The sequence below is a fragment of the Terrapene carolina genome, unplaced genomic scaffold (genome assembly GCF_002925995.2).
Source record: "Terrapene carolina triunguis isolate 2854851 unplaced genomic scaffold, T_m_triunguis-2.0 Scaffold192, whole genome shotgun sequence".
NCBI lineage: Eukaryota > Metazoa > Chordata > Testudines > Emydidae > Terrapene > Terrapene triunguis.
The window spans coordinates 1,062,693-1,086,737 of NW_020664543.1; the positions used below are offsets into that span (position 1 = coordinate 1,062,693).

At 45.5% G+C, this 24,045-nt stretch overlaps 1 protein-coding gene across 1 annotated transcript in view; it reads right to left on the reverse strand.

The window, feature by feature from the left end:
* Positions 1-18,712, reverse strand: part of DNAH17 (dynein axonemal heavy chain 17) — a 68,071-nt gene extending 49,359 nt beyond the window's left edge. The window contains exons 1-21 of the mRNA XM_026654408.1: positions 18,660-18,712; positions 17,860-18,082; positions 15,489-15,605; positions 14,393-14,479; positions 13,717-13,869; positions 12,229-12,477; positions 10,811-10,933; positions 10,186-10,533; positions 9,999-10,090; positions 9,310-9,436; positions 8,522-8,674; positions 7,448-7,573; positions 6,272-6,379; positions 6,000-6,131; positions 5,413-5,573; positions 5,082-5,238; positions 3,526-3,630; positions 2,513-2,670; positions 2,053-2,191; positions 1,269-1,496; positions 232-369 (exon numbers count right to left, since the gene is read on the reverse strand). Of these exons, the coding sequence (XP_026510193.1) occupies positions 232-369; positions 1,269-1,496; positions 2,053-2,191; positions 2,513-2,670; positions 3,526-3,630; positions 5,082-5,238; positions 5,413-5,573; positions 6,000-6,131; positions 6,272-6,379; positions 7,448-7,573; positions 8,522-8,674; positions 9,310-9,436; positions 9,999-10,090; positions 10,186-10,533; positions 10,811-10,933; positions 12,229-12,477; positions 13,717-13,869; positions 14,393-14,479; positions 15,489-15,605; positions 17,860-18,082; positions 18,660-18,697 (3,162 nt within the window). The 5' untranslated portion in view covers positions 18,698-18,712. The remainder of the gene's footprint in view (positions 1-231; positions 370-1,268; positions 1,497-2,052; positions 2,192-2,512; positions 2,671-3,525; positions 3,631-5,081; positions 5,239-5,412; positions 5,574-5,999; positions 6,132-6,271; positions 6,380-7,447; positions 7,574-8,521; positions 8,675-9,309; positions 9,437-9,998; positions 10,091-10,185; positions 10,534-10,810; positions 10,934-12,228; positions 12,478-13,716; positions 13,870-14,392; positions 14,480-15,488; positions 15,606-17,859; positions 18,083-18,659) is intronic.
* Positions 18,713-24,045: the final 5,333 nt, after the last annotated feature.

Here is a 24,045-nt window from a genome sequence, read left to right on the forward strand (position 1 = left end):
CTTCCTTTACCATTACACTTTGCTTTTTGAAATGTCATAATTAGGCTTGCTCATAGTTCCAAGGTTTTGCCTGCTCCCGGTCAGCATTAGACATCTGAGGTGGGAGGAGTGAGGAAACTAGGAAATGTATTTTAATCGGAGAAGGGCTCACTAGCTCCTAGAGTTTGGAAAAAGCTACCGCAAGAAATCTCTGCCCATTTAGTCTGCCCCCCTCTCCCCGCTGCCCCGTACCTGGGACTTGCCACTGCCTGCATTGCCAATGACAAACACCGAGTGTCTCACTTGGAGTAGCTCCTCAAGCTGCACCACCTTCAGCACAAAGCTCTCTTCTGCCTGCAGCTTGAGCTCAAGGATGGACTGCTTAATAATCTATGACGTTCAGAAAAGAGAGGAGAGCTTGTCCTGAGCCACTGCACAGAACAGAGTCACTATACAGATCGCAGCCACTACGGCCTTGGGAAGAACCAGCCTTTGAGGGTGGGGATATCACAGGGTGACATTGGCCCTTTGAGAGAGAGCAAGGCCTGTGACTCACCAGCTCACTGCAGTTGGGTTTAAAAGAAGGCACCTGGGCCATATAAATGTGGGAGAGCCTGGACACAGGACAGGCGCATGAGTGCGGAAAGAGGCCGGTGAGAGAGAGAGAGACTGCAGGCCCTCCCTGGGAAGATGGAGGAACTGTCTAGGAGGCCAGCACAGGGCTAGTTTGCTGACTATCCTGTCTAGAGAGCAAGTGCCATAAGGCTGAAAATGACAGAGGGTTAGGAACCTGGTGGAGGGGCTAGCCCGCTGGCCGGACTGGAGAGGGCTGAAGGCTGAGAGATGCCTTGAGAGCTGAAGCTGGAGGCCCAGAGAGGGCGGAAGGCTGGGAGTGAGGCATGGGGAGAGACACTGTGGCTGGATTGGAGAGCTAGGTGTGGTGAGACACACTGGGGCGGGACGTGGTGGGTTGCATATACTGTTTGGACTGTGCTGGGGAATTCTGGATTATGGTTGAGGGACTTTTGTTAGGATTTATGTGTATGGGACATGTGTAATAAATTAACCCTGTAAGGACTATATATAATTGGAAAGCCTTTAAGGGCTATTTCTGGGGACTCTGAAGGGGAAACTGAGGCAGACAGGTTTGTTGTGCCGCAACCTGCTGCAGGAGGACATGCCAGGTGGGTGTTGCCCTATGATAGGAAAAAATAGGAGACCCAAGAGCCACCTCCCACAACTAATCTGAATACCAGAGGTCAGCAAGGCCCGTGCCCCTGTGCATTCACCTTTTCAAAGTTCAGATCCCGTTTTCTAGGTACGTCCAGTGCTGGGAAAAGGTCTCCAATTAGTCCCATGAACACCGGCAAGTCATCCGTCACAATCTTGGGGATGTTGAAGTCTCGTAAAGCTCTCATTAGGACTTGATCCTCCGGACGGCCAGGGTCGCCTCTCTTCAAGGAGCCTGCTACCACCAGCACAGACTTAATCGCTCTCAAGCCCCAGTCATAATGATCCTGGCAAACAGTGAGCAAAGCCTTACATTGCATTTGGATGAAATAAAATGGTTTTAAATAAAAGAACCAGAAAAACCACAACACCGTCCCAAAAAACCTAAACTCCAAAAAGTCTCCACAGCACCCAGAAGAAATGCCATTAAGTGTGTGTATTTGCAGGGGAAACGCCGTTCAACAAAGGAATGAACGAAACCCTAGCAACCTTTGGCTGGGTAGTGTGTTTTGCTTCCCTGGAAGCAGATTTCCATTAGCTTTTAAGTCAATTGACATGAACAATGTGAGGATGGAATCATCTGGACAGGCTTTATTCGACTAGTAAGCACTGTGTTGCATCTCTTCATTTTCCTGTTGCCTGTCCATGCCGCAGGCAGGCTGAGTCTGTCGAAGTCACATCAGTGTCTGAGTGGAATTTTCCAGCAATGTAGCTTAAAATGCTTGGAAAAATATAGGCCAAGTTGCTACTAATAACTTGCGATTTTTTAAAATATATGTATGTCAGATTTTAAAATAGATAAACTCTTCCTGCTCAAAGAACCATGGACCAATATTAAATTACCTGCTTAGAAAGTAGCTCTTTGCATAGTGTATAGAGAGTAATAAACTTTCTAGCAAGAAGTCTGGCATCAAGAAAACCTTCTGCAACAAGCATGATTTCACAGATAAGCTCAAAATCTGGGACAACCATAGCACAGGGTCTAAAGGAAACAAGGTGAACAAAGTTCCATGTCAAATTTTGCGAAAATTAGCCTTTGCCCACGTACATTCTCCGCGTCCCCGTCTCTGACATACATATGCACAGAGCTGAGCTATAAGATGATGGAATTTTGTGTGTTTGGATTTTCAGTATAGAGTCTTCATTATATTATATACATTATGCGTTTGCACACACACAGTCTCTCTCACTCTAATAAAAGTAAAAGAGCCCTTGGTACAGCACGGTGGCAAATCAGAGTGTATACTCAGCATACTGTCAATTAACAACCAGGTTCTGATGAGAGTCATCCACACACAAATACCTGAATAAAGCCTTTAGATTTTCAGGCAATTCAGTCCGGCCTGCATAGCCGGGGTTCATTGTAATGAATAGTCCAACTGTTGGTATAAGAGCGATTATCTCTCCAAGGAAATTAAATGTTTTCTTTTTGGCACGAATTGCATCTTGCACACATTTTACCTACACAAGTAAGAGGAAGATTCAGTATCAACAATGTAGTGAATTACAGTGTGTATCTTAAGCAACCAAGCAGCACTGCCCTGTGCACTCTAAAAACCCTTTAAGACAAGTACTAACGGAAGGGCTTATTGGGTGCAGTCACCCTTACTCTGAGCTAGACTGTGACTTCCTGTACTCACATTCGCTAGGAATTACTCCCAAGTAGTCCCATTGACTTCAGTAGGTCTATTTGGTGAGTAACTGCTCCTTATTCTGAGGGTGGGACTCAGCATCTGGCCCTGCGTGTGTGGTCCCATTGATTTTGTGTAGCAAGGTGCTACTCAGCCTGAGTCGGGGATGGAATCGATCTCTCAGGGAGCACACTGATTTTCATGATAAAGAGATTGCACTACAGTACTTGTATTAGGTGAATTGAAAAATACTATTTCTTTTGTTTTTTACAGCGCAAATATTTGTAATCAAAAATAAAGTGAGAACTTTGTATTCAGTGTTGTAAATGAAATCAATATATTTGAAAATGTAGAAAACATCCAAAAATATTTAAATAAATGGTATTCTATTATTGTTTAACAGCACTTAATTTTTTTAATCGCGCGCTTAATTTTTTTAATTGCTTGACAGCCCTAATATATATATATGCATTAAGCACAAATATTAGAGCAATTACATTGCCTAAATTGGCCTATATCTTTATTATAATTCCATTCACTTATGCTAAGTATCCCATAACACCTTGCATTTGTTGAATGGCTTAAGTAGACAGGGAAATTGTCACAATCAGGACAGATGAGTATTTACCACAACATCACAGTAATTTACATAAAGAATAGCTGGAGACTGGAGAAAACTTCCTACCTGCACAGCAATCACTGATAAAACTTCCACTGAAATGCGATTGAATTCATCAAAGCATCCCCAGGCTCCAGTCTGTGCTAACCCTTTGTAGATATTTCCACAGGACTAGAGAGCAAAGGGATTGGAGACGGCTGACTGCACCGTGGGTGTTCATTACAAAAAGAACAGTTCTAAGGAATTAATCTGGCATTTACACTACACACTGTTTCTCTAGGATAGCCTCACACAACATAGGGTCATTCAAAAATAGAGAGGAAAAATCCCCCTCCTGTAGGGAAATTTTGCCTTCTTTGCAAAAACTCCTTTGCAGCTACCGAGGATTTTCCTCTAGTTTCAGCATGTGCTGTCCAGATAGCTGTAAATGCAGGAACTCCACAAATGCTCCAGTCCCGGCTTCCTGCCAGAAAATGCCTGAGACACACAGACTGAATGTTCTCCCACTGAAGTCAAAGCCAGAACTCCCATGGACCCACAGTCACTACAGGTGTGTGAATGACACTCCACAGCATAGAGAGGTACCCCTGACGCCTGGGCTTTTCCCTAGCAACTGGAGTGGGAAAGGAAGCTCACCCCAGCTGCCAGACTGTGTGAAATGACAGGAGTAGCAGTGGGAAAGGGCTCTGCTGCTCATGGCACTGTGTTCCCATGCCTGACTTTGGTTGCAAAGCCACAAACTATTGCAGTAGCTAGCACAGCTCATGCAGGGGACACTCGGAGGCACGGTGGAGGGGCCAATTAGAAATGAATAGGCGAATGCAATCTCCTAGCCATTGCTGCCCTCAGCACACATTGTGCATTGCTTGGGAAGATAAGACACTGAATTTGTCATGAGGGGGAGGAAAAGTATTGGAATTCAGCTTGCTGTGCACTCCGTTTGCTGTACCCCTCCCCGAGAGATGGTCTCCGAGGGGCTCACTCCTGCCATGGTTCCAACACCGTCAATAGCCTCCTGATGAACTCAGATGGAACAAGGCTCTTAGACCTGCTAATCTGTCCCCTGGCCAGTCTGGGCTTTGTCCCTGCGATATATTGGCTAGCCGTCTGTGCTGTCTAGTTTCAGGTAGCTGTAGGGAGAGGGCTCCCCCTGGGTTGACTGTCAAAGGTTTATACACTCACTGGCAGGAAGCCTTGCCTGATATTTAGTCTAAGTTTTCCAGCCCCCATTCCCCAGCAGACCAGAGTTCATGCTGACCCTGTCACCACCACTTTGCCAATCAGTGTGTCCTGGGCAAGACTGCTTCAGCCACAAACCTTTGGGGCAGGATCCTTAGCTGCACCCAAGTTCCACACAAAGCAGGGGAGAAGGTTGGGGGTGGAGGTTCTGAGTGGGTGCTTCAAAGCATCTTTGCTTTCCCTAAGTCCTGGAGTTTTGCGGGGCTGGTTTAGCCTCAGGAGCCTTTTCACAGCCAGCCAGAGGCAGAATGCAGCAGCACTTTGAACATGCCCACCCCCATCCCCACCCCCTTCGAGGACTGCTCCCTGACATGGCCTGGGGAGGGGGCTCTGGGATCCTATCCACTGAACTCATTCATTACTTTCACTCATTTGAGTTTTACCTTGTAATCCATTTGCTCAGAGCAGTTGAAGACGTAGACCATGATCCCTACAGCTCGGCCCAAGTCCTTAGTGGTCTCCGTTTTCCCTGTACCAGCAGGGCCTGCAGGTGCACCCCCCATTATCAGGTGAAGGGACTGGGTCAGAGTGATGTAGCATCTGAAATGCAAGGCAAGTGCATCATGTCTAAATGGCCAGCAACAGTCCCCTACCCGCCACTGCCCAGGCTACTAAACTGCTGTTTCCCACAACTGCTGTCTAGTTTTAAGGCAAATCTCGACTGCACGGATGTTAAATACGGATGTTAAGTATGAGGAGCTGAACCTTGCGTACCGGTCTGTAAGTGGAGTAATGACCAGTCGAGGGGTGTTACCCAGATATTCATAGGAATACTGAAGTTGAGCATCACATATATTAGCATAGCAATGCCTTTTTTCTTCATCCCACCGATGTCTGAGCTGGGACTGCCAGGTGAACGCTTGAGAATTCTCCACCTGCAGAGCCAATGGAAAATGTATTTACTTTTTCTGTGAATGCTTTCAGTGAAAATGCACCCTAGTGATTCATTCCCCAAGTCGTCCTCATATATATTAGAGTTATTTATTTATTATGGTGCTCAGAATGTGAATAAGGCACCAAACAGTACAAACCCCTCACCCTGGTCCCTGCCCTTAACACATTAAGGTTTAAAGAACATGTATACATTACCCAGTCTCCTGCGAATCCCTGTTTGGTTGTTACCTCACTGGATCACATGTACTCTTAAATTTGCAAGCAAGACTATTTTGTTCATGCTTTATTGCTCAACTCCATTTGGAGTATTTTTAAAATATTTGAAAATAATAAAAGTTATTACAGGAAAACATTTGTTCAAAAGCACCAATGAACAAAGCAATGAAAACGTAGCCTGTAACTTATACCTTAGCAAGGATCATTTTTGCCACGACATCTCTGGCATGTACATCTATGGTACAGATTGTCATGATCTTCATTCTGTCTCCTGAGGTTAAGTTCCCAATGAGTAGTGTAATTAGCGTGTTTAACTGATTAATCTAAGAAAGAAAAGAATGGATTGACACAGGAAAGTGATGTAATATTTTGCCTAGTTTTCCTGCCAAATAAAAGCTATTCTAAGGAAACTGCACAGAGTTTGCTGCACTACAGGTGCAATCATAAATATCTGGCTACACACCTGCTTTTTGTTGTAATCTTTAATTGCATTTTCATAACCTTCCTCCAGTCTTGAGAATGCAATGCCGACCTCTGTTGTCCACCAGATCTGAGTGCAGGTTAACGCAATCTACCATAAACCGCATAGAAAAAGGGTCACAGACTAGTTGGTGGCAGAATATTTCATGTTCAATGACAATGCTGTTACCTGTGCCCCTCAGCCCCAGCTCTTGCCTGTGGTCTTTGGTCTTTCCCATGCTCTGGGCATCGGCATGGCCAGCGCTCAGACAAGCACTTCAGGGAAGGGTCCCTGTGCCACACCTCCGCCCAAGAAGCCTAGCAGTGGGTCTTCTCCAGACCCCCACTGCCTCTCCTCAGAGGCCAAGATTCATTTACTTTTTCCAGGACAGCTCTGCCTGCTCCCACTGCAGACAGAAGAGGACCCAATTGTCTCAAATAAAACAAAGTTTACTAGAAAAATCAAAATCAAAGATAAAATGGTCCAAAGCTAGACCTAAGCCCAGCCCAGGCACACTCAAACCTTTTAAGAAATCAGAAAATCCTCAGCTCTCTTGGCTTCTCTGTGAGCCTGCTAGGCTTCCCTTAGCTCATTCACACCAGGAAAATTCTGCACAAATGTCTTTCCATTGCTCACGGTGGTGCCACTCTACCTCCCTTGCTAGTAGGGCGCGGAGCCCCAGACAGACAAACTACTGACACGTCCCACGCCTTGCCCTCTAAACCTGTTCAGAACTGTTCTCCCCAGCTCCTGGGGTATTGGCTGCATTTCCTTGCTTCTGTGTTAAACACTAGGGCTGAAATTCTGGCCCCAGCAAGGCCAGTGGGAATTTCAACAGAGCCAAGATTTCACCCTAAATCATTTGCTAGTCTCAGTCTAAGCCAAAATTTCAAAAGGGACCACAACACTTTAATTGTTCAACATTACTCAATAATTCCAGTTTCCCTGTAACTTGAATTGATCTCAAACATGGTCCCTGGACAGAAACCAGCCCACCTCCCCTGTCACAACTCAATATCCAGCTAAGAAAAGCGATACTCCAGAGTTCAGGGTTAAACACAGTATCTATGGCACATACGGTGACATTCCTGTTGCGCTTGACTATTTATTTTATGTGTGTTGCACATGTTGAATACATCAAATAAACCCCATGTTCTAATCACATGACTAGTTCCATACCTGCGCTGGGTAATCAAATAACCATTGCTCTCGTGGTTTTTCTTCGTAAGTCACTACAGCCTCCGGAATTTCATGGCGTAATGTGGAGCACATTCTCTCGAGCACTCGATTTAACCAAACCTCAACCTAGGTACAAAGCCCCATTCTAATAAGTGTCCTTGCTAGTATAGTTCAGCATTACTTGCCTATTTTGTTTGTCTGTTTTTAAATTGACGGCAGCTGACGTAGACTTGTAAATCTTACTGTGGGCTATGGTGTTTAACTGCAGTTGTTCTCTTAACAGGATGTACCTTACAAAGATCCTGGCATCTGTCAGTCACATGACTTTCTGTACAGGAAATCAGGGCTGCTTTTAAACTCTTGGGGGTAGATTCTGGTTGGCACCTAGAATAACGGGCCCCCAAACAAGTGCTGGGCTATATGGACACAGTTCCGTCCAAGACCTGTCCCTGCACAGATAGGAATAGGCTGTCTGTGGCACTGTGCTCACAGGCCACTGCTGGGGAAGGGACAAAGATGTGGCCCACCCCCTGGCCTGCATACAGCATTCCTCTGAAGCGCTTCCCTGCAGAGAGGCCTCTGTCTGTGATGCTTTGGAGGAAACAAAACAGGGGCAGACAACTTAGGCTCTTCTACCCTGTCTCTTGCTGCAGGTTTCTGGAGTGCATGTAGGTGTCAATTAGCTCCCCCACTGCCGCTGCCTTTCCCCAGGTGTTTTTAGAATTCCCTCCCTAGGCTGCCATCTCAAAGACAATGGAACTTGTGTGTGTGTGTGTAAACCAAGAAGCTGGATGGTCTTTTCAGGGGGCTTTTCCCTTGACTTTGAGATATTCCGCATGAAAGAGGCTATGTGGATTGCCTCAAATGGGATGTTTTCAAGTCTAACTGATGAAGCATGGTCTCACTCAGATGAACAAAAGACAGAGGAAATAGACTCCCAGTTGATTGACTAGTTAAGGTCCCAGCTGATAGCAGCAAGGAGAATTCAGGCTTAGACACATAAACCACTTTATTCTTGTATTAGTGCAATTCAACCTGCATGTTTAAAATGTAATTTTAAATAACTCCACTAACCTGCCCGGAACAGTCACATTCCTTATCAAAATCCACATACTCATCCTCCTTACTGTACATTCCCAAGCCAATCTTCAAAGGCTTGTTGTCTGGATCCATTTTGAACTTCAGCTTGGCCATGCTATCAAACAGTTTAGACAAGTGGCGGCATACCTTAGAGTAAAGCAGCACAAGGATAAATCAGGAATTGCTGTCAGTGCACAGAAATATTTTACAGTTTTGATTAACTTTTCATACTTTTCTTTATAATCTTGCATCTCTGACACACTGTTATAACCAGGCTTGGCAGAATTTGATTTTTTAAATAAATTTTGATGGATAATATGGATATTGATTTTAAAGCATTTTTTTCTATTTTTGTCAATTTAAATTTTCACAGCTGCAGGAAACTATTGGGGGCTTCAGACAATAATTATTTAAAGACAGTAGACACAGATTCAAAAAGTTAAAGCTTTACAACCATTAAGACACAAACTGTCAACATCATGCGTCAAAATATACAAAGTCAATATCCTTAAATCAATCTCTAATAAGTTCTCACGCAGAATTTTTCTTACTTTGCCTCTCTGTAAATTTCAATTTTATTGATGGAAATATTTTTTAGTTGGGTGTGTGCGTGCAGTGAAATTGATGTTTACCAACATTTACCAATAAAATATCTACTCCTTCCAAGCCTAGTTATAAATTTGGTTCAGCATTTTTAATCCTTTCAGATTAAAGACATTATAATTACATTCTAAAGATTTCATGTAAGAAACAAAGGACTATCCATTAAATTTCAATCCTACCTCAACAGGGTCATTTCCATTTGATAAAATATCCAGCAGGTCTGCAGATGAAACAAAGTAGAACCTGGGAAAAGCCAACCTTTTTGTCTCTAGATATTCAGCCAAAGCCTTTTCACAAAGTGCCAAGCTAACACAAAGAAAGGGAAAAGGTGTAGTAATTTTATTCTTTGCAAAGTAAAGGTTGTGATGTGATCATGCTTCGTTGACTGCAGTGGAACAAAAGCCTTCATTTAGCCTTAGAACAGGCAGTGGCAATTTCCCCATCTGACTTCACCAATATGCCTCAAACCTTCTCTACAGAGCCTAGGGGTCAGAGGGCAGCAATAGAATCAGCACTTTGAAAATATAGCTAGTATAATTCCGCCTTAATGACCATTTCATCATTAGCCTCTTTACTGAGATCCCAACAATCTGGCCATTTGTGATGGTTGCTTTTTGAATTGGACACATGTCCAACACAGGAACTGGACTGAGTCTAGTCTCTGATTTCACAAACTACTGAATGGCCATTAGACTAAAACTGAGAGTCACTACTGATCTGGGGTAAATTTGGCCTAGTGATCTAGGGGAGTGAGGCTATTAGTCCCCATTACCAATCCAGAAAAGCATTCACTCCCAGCAGCTAGAATTTATCTGGATGTTTTTAAAATTGACCAAATGTTTCTCCCAAAATATGGCATCATCCTAACCTTTTCTGTAAGGCCTCTAACTTCTCATAAAGGCCTGGTTTATTTGTTGCTTCAACTACATTAGGGGTTTTTACTGCTTCAGCCATTAATTCCTGCAAGAAGAAAAGATGATCTGTGACACATTAAATTTAAATTCGTCCTTCAGGCTAGAATTGTTGTGGGGGAGGGGTGACACAGACTTGCTCACTTTAAAATCTCTATCGATAGAATCAAAACGTTTAGAATCTTCTGGCAACTGATTCCGGATGTCTTCAGAACCAATGAAGATGCTCTCCAGATGGCTCCAAGTTCTCTGCACTTCAAACCAGATACTAATAACAGAGTCAGCAGTAGATAATTTCTGTTGCCAGCCTGACACCTCCTGAAGAAAGTGAGCCAGATACTTGGAAGTCATCAGGTTCTGAAGTTGCACTTGGTTATCCTCCAAGGTCTCTACGAGTAATTCATCAGATTTGAGCAGCATGGTACCAGTTCTAGCATGGGGTTCATGTTCAAACTGCATGGTTGACCACGTACTATCCAGGGCTTTCAATACCTTTGAATAAAAAGATATCCAGAAATGCTCTGAACACAAAAGCTTTCAAAATGTACAGAAAATAAACAACATTTCAGGAAAGAAAAGTCCTAGAACTTAAAATGTGTGTCTCAGCACAGAAGCACTTCATGGAAGGGTGAGAATCTATGCATTAACCTTCAGCCTTTTCATAAGAGTGAAAAACTGAAAGTTATAGCTTCTGACTGTGCTACATCAGAGTGAAAGGCTATTTTTAGGAACGATGTGGTAGAAATTGAACGGAAGGCACAGACGGTACCTTTTCCATTCCTGACTCTTTCACAGCCTTGTCTACAATACTGCGAACTTCATCCTCAAAATTGTGTAGATTCAGCTGCAGCAAGTCGGCGAGGGTTGTCTTGTCTGACATTATAAAGTTCACCTGGTGCAGAATGGACATAGTCAGCAATACTCTTCACGGGTGACACATCTAATATTTTCTCCCACACTAGCTGTCTCACACAATACTTAAAGGCTGTCTTTGTCTCTAAGATTTCAAACAAATACTTATGGACAGTCACCTGGTAAATATTATTTCTGCAGTTCATTAGCTTGTTAAGATTAATTTCTCTCTCTCTCTCTCTCACACACACACACACACACACACACACACACACACAAGGGCCGGCTCCAGGCACCAGCGCAGAAAGCAGGTGCTTGGGGTGGCCAATGGAAAGGGGTCCGGGTCTTCGGTGGCAATTCGGCGGCGGGTCCTCAGTGTTTAATGCCAATTTTGCTTCTGTTTTCACTAAAAATGTTAATGGTGATGAGATATGTATCTCAATTAATATTAATAAGGGAGAAGGAACACAAGCCAAAATATGGAAAGAACAGCTTAAAGAATATTTAGATAAGTTAGATGTATTCAAATTGGCAGGGCCTGATGAAATTCACCTTAGTGTACTTCAGGAACTAAATTTTGGAACTGTTAGTGATTAGTCTTGAGAACTCCTGGAGGATGGATGAGGTCCCAGAGGACTGGAGAAGGGCAAACAAAGCACCTATCTTTACAAAGGGGATAAAAGAGGACCTGGGGAACTATAGACCAGTCAGTCTAACTTAAATACCTAGAAAGATACTGGAACAAATTATTAAACAATCAGTTTGTAAACACTTGGTGGATAATAGGGCTATAAGTAATAGCCAACATGGATTTGCCAAGGACAAATCATGCCAAACCAACCAAATTTCTTTCTTTGACAGGGTTACTGGCCTAATGGATAGGGGGAAAGATGTAGATGTGATATATCTTGATTTTTAGTAAGGCTTTTGACACAGTCAAAATTCTCTACAGTGATTCACAGTTCAGTAGATACAATCATCACGCTTTGTTTAATTTTTGTTTATTCTATATTTTGATGAGTGTCCAGGTTTGATATGTTTGGATACTTGCTAGAAGTGGCCATCCAGCAATAGTAAATCATGTGACAGATCATTTCAGTATGAAAGGAATGATATTAAAGGTCTGAAGTAATTTAGATGCTTTCGAAAATGTTACCTAGGAGCCGAAGTTGCATTTTCAAAAGAGAAGGAGGCACTTCATGACAAGAGTTACTTTCGAAAGTGGGACTTAGGCACCTATGTCATTTAGGTTCTTTTGAAACTGTTCCCCCTTCCCGGGATTGGGGAATGATGGCATTTACTTGTCAATACATTTTTGAAACCTGCTCAGCTTACCTTGGTCGCTTGCATGAGCTCATGCCAATGACGTTCTCTAATAGCAGGATTCTGAAGGTCACTCACAGCTCGGAGGGAGGTTATCATGTTTTTCACTGTGTTATCCAATCCTGTGAATGCATCCCAGGGCCTCATTTCTTTATCCAGACTTCTCACATCTTTAGCAAACTTTTTAGAATCAATATCCATCTGCTCCACATTAATCTCTTTCCATTTGGTGGTCTTCCAGTCATCGATGCTTGCATTAACCTGAATTGGGAAAGCAGTTCCACATGCCATACTGTTAACAAACATGCAGATCAATATTTTCTATCACTTATTCATCCTAAGTGTATTATTGTTCCACTTTCACAATTCTTACTCCTGTTTCCAAAAGACTTTAATGTTGCTTTCACTCCAACACAGCACTGCAGAGCACACATTCGTGTTCCCCTATGTTTCTCCTTGTTGCAAGGGCTGAGCTGGTACAGTCTGTGGTGACATGACTGGCAGATGGCCAACTACCCCCAGTAGACTGCTGAGAAACCTGGTTAACAAGGCTTCTTCATTTTCATCTTCCAACAACACAATTGTCTGGGGAACTACAGGAGCGTCCCGCTTTGGTTTGTAGTTTGGTTTTGTGTATGTAACCCATGCCTGCTCAGTGTGGAACTCTGTCTCCCTGACCCCCCCATGATGGCTAGGCTAGCTAGAGATTGATGAGCCTGCTACAGAGCTGGCTAAGTGACATCTGTCTTTCAGCTCACGTATTAAGCTCAAGAGGTCCCAGGTTTAATCCCCGCTGCCAGCAGGGTTACATATATTTTGAATTTGCTGCTTGTACTACCTTGCTGGAGACTCCTGCCAGGTTGGTGCCACTCCGGATTACAGCAGTATTCCCACAATAAAACCTGGTTGAGAGTAATTTGTGCTCAAACAAGAGCCTCCGGCAAACTTTCCCTTTTTGGTCATTCTGCCCAGCTATGAAACTGCCAACATCTAGCCCCACACGGGGCCTTGGAAAGGGGATGTTGCCACCTATAGCCATTGTGATTTTTAACCACACTAGCACACAGAGCGTTTGCTTTTCACACACAGTCATTTAAAAAATAGCAACTTCAGTATTCTGAGTGCCAGCCCCAGCCTGTTAAGACATCTCTTGCTTTCTGTTTGCAGGTCACAAGTCCATGGGGTTCAGTTTAAAAAGCCAGCAAAGAGTTTCTTTCCCTTATTCTGAGCTTCCTGCAAACACATTCTCTTGTCTGAAACAGTGAGCAATCTCCCCGGAGCAGGTGAGATCACCAGGCAGGTGCCGTTAGTATTAATATGTATTGTTTCTCTGAGGGTAGTGCATAGCATCCCCGACTGGGGTCACAGCCCCAGCATGCTAGGCCCTGCAAACACAAAGATAAAGACAGTCTCTTAAGGGGAACAGTGAAGTGATCCTGATTAGCCTGGCAAGTAGCAATGTCTCAGCACTTCAGATACATTCCAAAGTCAAACACTTACCAAGACAATCATATCCCAGAGCTCTTTGAGTAAACGTACTTCTTTATGGCATGCTTTGAGTTGTTTGTAATCTGGGACTGACACCTCAAACAACCCAGCTGATTTGGACAGGGCTTCCATTTCACTCTCCATGGCAGTGATACTCTTTTGTTGCTAGAACCAGGAAAAGAAAAGGACTGAGCCGGCAGCGAGGTGCTGGTGCGGCCTCACTGTGCGTTAAGAGAAATGGAACATCTCCACTTTTATAGAATAACTCACTGGCCACAACATACATAAAGGGCCAAGTGCTCTCTCTGTGCATGGCCCAAGCCTGTAGGGTGGGAGTCTAAGCGAGAGGAACCCTCATCCTGCACATGTAGTCCAGACTCACAGAAATGTAGGACTGGAAGGGACCTTGAGAAGTCATCAAGTCCAGCCCCTGGTGGAGTAGCCAGTGTTCAGGAAACATCTCCCTTATGCAGGAATGCACTAGGGGTGGCTCTCCACAGCCAAGCCCCTCCCCCTTCCCTAGGCCTCGGTCACAAACTCTAATCAGAGCAGAAGGGCGGTGCAGACTCCTGGAACCGTGCTGGCCATCTGTGCAAGAGAATTGTGTCCGTTCTGCGGCAGCCACAGCCCATGCCAGGCAGGTGGAGAGAGGATCTGCCCCAAACGCCCTCCCATCTCAGCCAATTACCGTGTTTAAGGACCGATATGGATCTGGGTCAGTAAAAGAAAAGGGAGCATCTTCTCGAAATTTCTCCCTGAACTCGTGTTGTTTAATCTGCAAGGAAGCAGAGACAGAGAGCGTCACATGCAGGCGGGGGTAGGCACATTCAGCAGTTAGAGGCCCGGGTGTGGAGGAGGGCTAGCTGGCCGAGCCAAGACCCACTTCAGACTGAGCCAATTCAGCATGTTTGGAGCTGGGTTGCAGCTGCTGTCATGGACAATGAAGTGCATCCACTGTTTACTAGCAGACTCACAACGCTTGAACGACCAGGCAGCTGGTGTGACCAAGAGCACTGGTTTCCCATATATGCTGGTTTCCAAGCGTGTGCGTTTTCTTTTGGCTACAGGCATCCAAGCCGTGCTGTCATCTCCAGGACAGATGAGTCCAACATGCTCTTCATGGGGCAATACTTTAAAACCGCTCGGAAACCACTTAGTGCAGGACATGGCTGCTTGCTTGTTGGGCAGAGTTGCAGACAAAGAGCCAGTTACAGTGCCGCTCTGGGATCTGCCCTGGTACCTGTCAGCTCCCTGCTGGAGAGGAAGGGATTAGCCTATAAAGCCCTGCCTGGCTGGGGACCGTATTGCCTTCAAAGCCCCTCTCCTTCCCTATGCACTCCACAGTTGTGATCAGGGTGGGGATACTGCACTACAGCCCTCTTGCATTCAGCAGGGTCAGGGCTAGTAGCCTGGGGCGCTCCACGAGAGGCCTTGACCGGGGAACACTTCCCCACCCATTCTGACAGGGCCTGGATTCACTCCTGGCACATGGGGAGGGATGTTACTCTGTTGGCTGATGTGGGGTGACCAGGACTAGTCTGGTGGTTCAGATATGGGCAGTTCATTGCCTGATTGTTTAGTGGTTATTTCCATTACTGCCTTGTGTTGAGGTTGTAGCTTTTAAGCTTTGTGAAGTACGTAGAGTCTCAGGGACAGGTACCTGAATCGAAAATGTCTGCACAGCGTTAATGTAGGTTCACACGAATCCTAGCCTAGATGAGAAGCTGAGGCCAATCCACTCAGCCCATTACAGCGAAACATCCAGCATCCCACAGTAACAGTACCTCAAACTGCTGACACTTCCTCCGAAGGATTGCGACCTCAGTGGCCTGCAGAGGAGCCACATTCTGTTTCACCTGGAAAGATAACTTCTTGGTGTTGTTCCATTGCTCCGGCAGATCCTACAGCAAGCAAAAGTAGAATCAACACCAAAACCCATTTCACCCGAGAGAGGTAACAGACGCTTATGCTTTGTCTGGCAAAGATGAACCCAAATACATCCTGAAGTTCCTTACGAAGGAGAATATGTGGGCAGCAAACAGGCAGGGCAACATTTGCAGATAACAACATTATTTAGGTTAGTCGAGACTAAAGAACACAAACCTGGGAGGAACGTCAAAGGGACTGGGCAAAGCTAGGTGAATGGGCAGCACAAGGGCAAAGCAAACTCACTGTCGACAAACATGTGGAACGGAATTATTCAAACTCTGCATACACAGTGGCGGTGTGACACTGGCAGACCAGGTGCCAGCTCATGCCAAGGTTCCCAGGTCTCAATGGAGCACTGACAAATACAGAGATGGAATCAGCCTGGCTCATCTGTGTTTTAGCACTGTTAAAATAGGGATTAGAATTATGTGTGTGTGTTTAGGGTTTAGATTTGAATGCATGCAGCAGTTCACAAGCATTCAATAATCTCAGTCTATGTCTACACTACCGCGGTAGGTCAACCTAAGTTATGCAACTCCAGCTACGTGAATAATGTAGCTGGAGTTGACATAGCTTAGGTCGACTTACTGCGGTGTCTACACCACGCTGGGTCAACAGGAGACACTCTCCTGTCGACTTACTTTACTCCTCTTGTTCCCGGTGGTGTACTGGGGTCAACCGGAGAGCACTCGGTCATCGATTTAGTGGGTCTTCACTAGACCTGCTAAATTGACTCCCGGTGCATCAATCGCCAGAGCGTCAATCCTGCGATAGTGTAGACATAGACATAGCCTCACTTATAATATTAGTCTCCCATATTGAAAGGGAATATTTGAGCATTGGTGTAAGACTCAATAACTATGTAAATCACCACCCAGGAGAGAGACATTAACTAGTGTGACATGCCGATTGGGAACCAAAGGTGTTGTGTCCTGCTCAACAGCAGCCAAACTATTGTGGAACATTAAAGAGGACAAAAGATGTTGTGCTCTGCTCCCCCACCTCCCATGAAGATGAGTCATGCAATGGATTCCTCCAATCAGCTGAGTTTACAGCTCAGAGCACATGGGAGGAGGGGAATAAAAACCCCTAACCCGAAGAAACTGTCTCTCTCTGCTGCTAGGACTCTGCGAGACAAAGTTTCTGGGCATACACAAGGGATCCCCAGAGCTTAGAGCTTGCTTATTATAGACATTTCTATTACTTTTGAAACTTAAGATTGTAACTCATTTGTGTATCTATGTTTACCTGCTTTAACTTTGTAAATAACTCTCTTATTTCCTTTTCCTGTTGAATAAATCCGTATATAATTTATTACAGGATTGGCTACAAACATTGTCTGTGGAATGAGATCTAAGGTGCAGTTGACCTGGGAAAGTGATTGGTGCTTTGGTTCTGGGAGTAACCTGACTATTGCAATGATTCTTGGTATAAGGGACCATCTATTACAAAGGCAAGCTCACCTTGGTGGCGAGACAGACTGGAGTTTATCCCAGGGGACTGTCAGACTCCTGGTGCCTGAGGATTTTACATTTAATAATTGGTTGGTGAAATCTAAGTCTAGAACTCACCACCAATTTGGGGATTTGTGCCCTGGTTCTCAACAATCTGCCCTGAGGTTGGTATTCACACTCCTGAGTCACTGCAGGCAGCTTGACAGTGGGTTCTAAATTAACTCAAATCATTCAGGACAATGATTTGGGCGTGACTGCGGGCAGCTCCGTGAGCATCTCTTCTCAGTGAGGAGCAATGTTGAAAACAAAAAACCATGTCAAAAGTCTGATAGAATGGAAGAGAAGAGAGGACAGACTCCTCAAACGCCCTTGTCTAACCCAATGGGATCCCTCCCTGAATACTGTAATGCCCTCTGAAGCATGTGGTACCAGCCACTGTCAGAGAGGTCTAGACAGACCCTTGGAAGATCCAGCAAGGCCATTCCTATGGTCCTTCTGGTAACAAGTAAAGAGTGACCATCTCAGAGAAAATGTTTCCTGCTCTCTTTTATAACAGATACTTATTTTTGCAGCACAGTAACAGATGGCATTAGTAATGCAGTGATTGATTTCAGTCATTTTCTATAAAGAGTTAGAACCTCTTTGCACCTGAGTGTGCAATAAAAATGATTAAAGGTGAGTTTGGATCTCAGCCTACTACAAAGAAGCAAATTCATCAGATTTCATTATTAAAAATACCCCAAAGCTAAGCGAACAGCATTAAATAACCTACATGCAGCTGCATATGAATTTCTTCCGGCATCTCTTCTCCGTAAGTCTTTAGCAGCTCGATTGTTTGCTTTAAGGGCTCAAACATGTGGTCTGTAGCTGTCTGTCTATCTTTGACTCTCATCAAGTGTCCCATCACCTCCACCAGCCCATTATAATCTCCTTCTTTCAAAGGTTTAGTCAAGCCCGCATTTGCGTCTTTCATGAAAGCTGCTAGCTCCTGGAGACTAAAAGAAAAGAAGCCAGTGGGAGCCTCTCTGAACAGCCAGTTAAAAGGATCAAGACAAATCCAAAGCCTGGTTGCTTCTGCCAGGCACCGTGGCTCCCTGAGATATCAGCCCAAATGGATCCACAGCCCTGGCTTATGGGGCTCTGGCCAGGGGAGCAGCATCCAGCGGGGCTACACCCTTTCCAGGGGCCCCAGGAGTGGGGCTACCCGGGGCAATTCTCCAAGGAGAACAAAAACTGGCGTCTCAGATCCTCAGTGTGTGTAAATGGAGCCATTCCACTGGCCTTCAGGTCTGAGCACGACCCGCTAGCACCTCGTTAAACATGACCTACTCTGGTCTACACTGGGTGCAAAGCGATATCATTTCATATCATGTTACTTTGAATTTCTTGGCCACTATGTTTAAAACACACCCCATTTTCCTAGTCCAGAACTGACCTTAGTCTTGGTCTCCATGTATGACAGTCATTGGCACAGCTACAAAATCCTTGCCTCCAAGGTTAATCTTAACCCCTAGTTCCCATCCCGTGTGTGTTAGGCAAGATTTGCTTTGGAGAACCACTCTCTTGTTTTACCTGGTAGTGACGTGGTCAATGAGATGCTGCTTAAACATGAGGCTCCAGCGCTTGATAATATTTAAAAGTGCTTGCTTGAATGGACGGCAGTCGCTCTGCAGCCAGCCATTGAACACCTTGGTGTTCTCAAACTTGGACACTTCCTCGTAGAGCTTCTCATAGGAGTCAATCTGAAATGCATGTAGAAATGACACGCATGGAGCAAGCTCAGAACTGCCAGTGGGGCTCTTGTCTGGGGGCTTCACAAAATCATTTTTTGTAATTCAAGGTTTTTAACAGTAAAACTTTGAGCACAACTATTTCTAAACTATTCAAGCCCCAGATTTTCCTGTGTTCGGGGGCACCTAGACACACAGTAATGCTGCATTAACAGCTCTCAGGGAGGCTGGAGCAAAATGCTGTCAGGGCAGCTGCTACCAAAGCCAGACCCCTCCATACAGGTGCCTTCCTGGCTGCTCTCCCACCCGAACTCCCAGGCAGCACAGGGCTGCTGAGCTAGCGAGTCCCTCAGCGCTGTGCTTTGAAACGTGCTTGAGGGACAGGTTTAAATGTAAAAAACCCAACATTTTATCCATCCTGGGCCAGATCTTCCAGCTGGTGTAAATCGGCACTGCTCCATTAGAGTCCATGGGCCAGATCCCCAGCTGGTCTAAGTCAGCGTCACTCCACTGACGTCCGTGAAGACTGCCTTTGTTACTTTAATGGAACTACATGGATTTGCACCAGCTGCTCGCTCTCCCCCTCTATTTCAGGGGCCTGATTCTCCACAGTCGTGCACCTTGCCTCACCATTTACACCTATGCAAAGTGGATACAGATTCTCTATTCTGACTTGGTGACCCTGTTACACCCACTGTGGACAGGCATAAATGAGACTGGGGCAGGGCAGTGGGGGGTGGGTGGGGAAATCAGGCCCTAGATGTCTATCAGTGCATTAGGGTTGGTGGATGCATGGTTGTTCTCCATACAATGGCAAGATGGAAAAGAAACTTGTGCCCTGGGCCCCTGTGAGATGGGTATAGAGCAGAGGTCCCCAAACTATTCAGGGGGGTGCAGTGGGGCCCAGGCCAGCCCCCACTGGGGATAGGGAGGGAGCGTCACCCAAGCCCCGCTCTGCTCCCAGCTCTGCTCCGGCCCTTAACTATGCCCCCCAGCTCCCAGCCCCACGCCAGACCCTTCCCCAGACCATGGCTTCGCACCTAGTCCCACGCCCTGTTCCCGGCCCCAGACCCACCCCCAGCCTCAGCCCCATTACTCCTGTCTGCATCCCCCCTTCCCCCGCAGGAGCTGCAGCCCCATTCCCGGCTCCACGGGGGGCGTGGCCCTGAAAAGTTTGGGGACCACTGGTATAGAGAGATTCCCTCAATGGTGTGTGTGGGGGGGTCCCTCTGCTCCCCTGAAGAAGGATGGAAAGAGCTTGGGTGCCATGGGAAGGATGGTCTATGAGGGGGCTGGCTGGCCCTGCACCAGCATCGCTGCTGTTCTCCTCATAGTACCAGGCTAGTATCATAGACCTGCCATGCACCTAGCCACAGCTCCTTTGCTTTGGGAGTTCTCTCACCTGTTGCTGGAACTGCTCTAGGGTGGGTGGGATGCGTGGTAAGTAGTCCTCTGCATGAGACTCCAGCTCCTCTGGGGTGAACACATGACCAAACGTGAGGAAGCGCTGCATAAACTCGTGGTGATCATCCATCCACAAATAGGAATATTTCTCAAAGGAGTCTTCATATTCCTCAGCTTGTTTCATGGCACTGACAACTAGAGAAACCACCTCCTCTCTTATTTCAATTAGATCTGACATATCTTCCAGGTCACTCTGAAAGACACACACTTCTCATCAGGGTCAGGAAGTAAACAAATGCAACATACGACATTAAATGTCACATTAGGGTCACACGGTAATGCTCAACGCAATACATGTAAAAGTGAAGGTTTCTCAGTAACATTATCTCACCTGCATTGCACATACATACTGTTAATATGCAGTTACAGTGTACATACACCAAAAATGATACACATGTGCAGTATGGGAAATCTAGTGTTACTATGACAACCTTCACTTAAGCGTTTCTTGACATATTAGTGTTTTAATCCATAAGCATGTTAGGTTTCTCCATTTAATTTCCATCATTTTGGTTTATTCAGAGAGAGTGAGAGTGAGAGAGAGAGAGAGAGAGAGAGTGAGAGTGAGAGAGAGAGAGAGAGAGAGAGAGAGAGAGAGAGAGAGAGAGAGAGAGAGAGAGAGAGAGACTGTTTCTCTCTACCAAGGTCAGCATGGAGTCAACATCTACATGCTACGGTCCTCACCACCCCGCTGCTCCTCTTGTTCAACTGACCGTTCTGGATCCCAGTGTGATGGGTTGGGTCACAGAAACTCCCTCAGAACTGTGTGCTGGGATACAACAGAAAACAAACCTCCCACCAGAGAAGGCTTCCCTCCACTCCCGTCCTGCTGAGCTAGACACACCAGTCGGCTCCAGCACAGACCAAGAGGTTGGGCCACACCCCCTTCAGTTCACAGAAACCAAGATTCACCTAGCCCAGGGGCTTCTCAGTTAACAGGGACTTTCCCAGCACCCAGTAGTCAGTCTTTCTGGGAGCCTAAACCCCAAATAAATCTCTTTTACTCTGTATAAAGCTTATACAGGGTAAACTCATAAATTGTCCACCTTCTATAACACTGATAGAGAGATATGCACAGTTGTTTGCTTCCCCAGGTATTAATTACTTTCTCTGGGTTAATTAATAAACAAAAGTGATTTTATTAAGTATAAAAAGTAGAATTTAAGTGGTTCCAAGTAATAACAGACAGAACAAAGTAAGTTACCAAGCAAAATAAAACAAAACACGCAAGAAACTGAATACAGGTAAATCTCCCCCTCAGAGATGTTCCAATAAGCTTCTTTCACAGACTAGACTCCTTCCTAGTCTGGGCCCAATCCTTTCCCCTGGTACAATCCTTGTTAGTTCCAGCTCAGGTGGTAACTATGGGATTTCTCATGACTGGCCGCCTCTTTGTCCTGCTCCACCCCCTTTTATAGCTTTGGCACAAGGCGGGAATCCTTTGTCTCGCTGGGTCCCCACCCCTCCTTCTCAATGGAAAAGCACCAGGTTTAAGATGGATTCCAGTATCATGTGACATGATCACATGTCACTGTAAGACCTCATTCTTCATTACCCACAGGCTGGCCCACATGTCCACAAGAAGGCTTGCAGGTAGATAAACCATCTACAACTAATTGTCCTAGTCAATGGGAGCTATCAAGATTCTAAACCACCATTAATGGCCCACACTTTGCATCGTTACAATAGGACCTCAGAGTTCACTTCATATTTCTAGTTCTAGATACAAGAATAATACATACATACAAATAGGATGAACACACTCAGTAGATTATAAGCTTTGTAATGATACCTTACAAGAGACCTTTTGCATAAAGCATATTCCAGTTACATCATATTCACATACCAAGCATATTTTCATAAAGCATATGGAGTGCAACATCACACCCAGGTTGCACCTGGAATTGCACATGGCTTCACAGTCAGAAGTGCATCTTTTTCATCTGCGCATCTTTTTCATCTGCGCTGCGTGTGATACTTGTGACGGTCTCTCTGATATTCACATCATCACAGTTATCCAAGCCTTTACCACTGACACACTGTGCTCTATATAGGGCTAGCCCTGAAAACCACTCTGAAGCTACAAACAGTGCAAAATGCAGGGGCCTATTTACTTAGCAGAGCTGGCCGTAAGGAGCATGCTACACCCTTGTTCCAAATACTGCATTAGCTCCCTATTCACTTTGGGCTGCAATTACAGATATGGATATTGATACTGAAAGCCCCCTATATTTTGAGTTTTGAAACCCTAGAAACAAGCTTTCTCCCTATGCACCATTACAAAGATTCATTTTCTTGTAATCTAAAAGCTTATATGCATGTTCCCCGAGAGGCAGTGACAAGTGCATTGAAAAAATCACCAAACAAGCCAGTCAGTCATTCAGCTCTCAGGAAATGCTGGTGCGTGGCAAGGAGCTCTGTGCGTGGCAGAGAAACATGGCTAAGGGAAAGAGTCCAGGTCACAGAAGGACTAACCTTGTAGCTGAGTTTCCCCTTAGCCAGCCGGGGTATAAGTTTAGCCGTGTTATAGATATCATTCATTAGATTTTCCACCACTTCCAGAAAACCATTATCTGCTCCCACTTCCAGCGATGGACGGTATCTTAATTCATCATTATGTAGTTCCATGTGCACTTCAAACAAAGGAGCTGCATTGGCCTGAGATACGTTAGTGCAAAGCGCATTACTGTCTGCCTTCCAAACACCTGCCCTCAGCCCCATCTGGAATGTGCTATTTAGCCCACTACATTAACTGCCCCATTGCTAACCCTCTGTCTGACCCCCTTTCCCTGGCTTCTGCCCCAGCACTCCACCGACTCTGCCAGTCGCCTCTTCTCCACGCTCAGGCATGGCCTCTCTGCTCCCCCCTTAGCACCTCTCTCTTCCCCAGAGGTCTGGGACTCTGTGCTCCCCTACATTGTTGACTGCTCCTTATCATTATCCTCTCTACAAGGGGGGCTACTGCAGTTGAACTTAAGGCAGAAATTAATGGCATGGAGCATTTTAATTATCAGGGCCAGATTTCTTTTCTATTCCATTCTATACAGGTTCTTGGACTACGCTCGTTACCACAGTATCTGAGCAATTCAGTGGCAGCCTGGATGTGTGGGTGAAGAGGAGAGACGTGTCAAAGAGGACACTGATGTTATGGCCTATGACAGGGAGGGGAACATGGTGAGAGCCCAATGGGGAAAGAGGGAAGGGTAGAAAGTGTGTAGAAGAAAACACAGGAGCTCATTTGGCCATGTTAAGCAGCAGGGTTACACAATGATGCATCTAGGACTAGACAGAAGGGGCAACGCAGAGGAGGAGAGGCTGATTAATGATTGCAGAGCAGAGGAGAAACTCAGAATAGAAGAGATAGCACAGGGCTGCAGATGGAACTGGGGACTCCTCCACTGTCTCAGCTGGGGGCACTTCTCCTCCCTCTCTCTCTGAAGGCATCGCTTCTAGGGCTCTGTCCTTGACCTTCTGCTCTTTGTCAGTGGGCGCACTTGTGTGGTCACAAGTAACGATTTGCCACCCTCATCCTGTCTTCTCTCTTCAGTCTCATCTCCCTCTGCCAGAGCAACACCATTTGCTCCTGGACACCCCACACACACACACAAACACACACACACACACACACACTCCACACCAGGGCTAATCTGAACTCCCCACCTCTGCTCCCAAGCTCTCCTCTCTTGCTCCCTTCTTTATTATAGTTAGCAATTTCAAAGACCCACAATCCTCTGCTCAGCAGCTGCTGAAGCACTATGGGATAG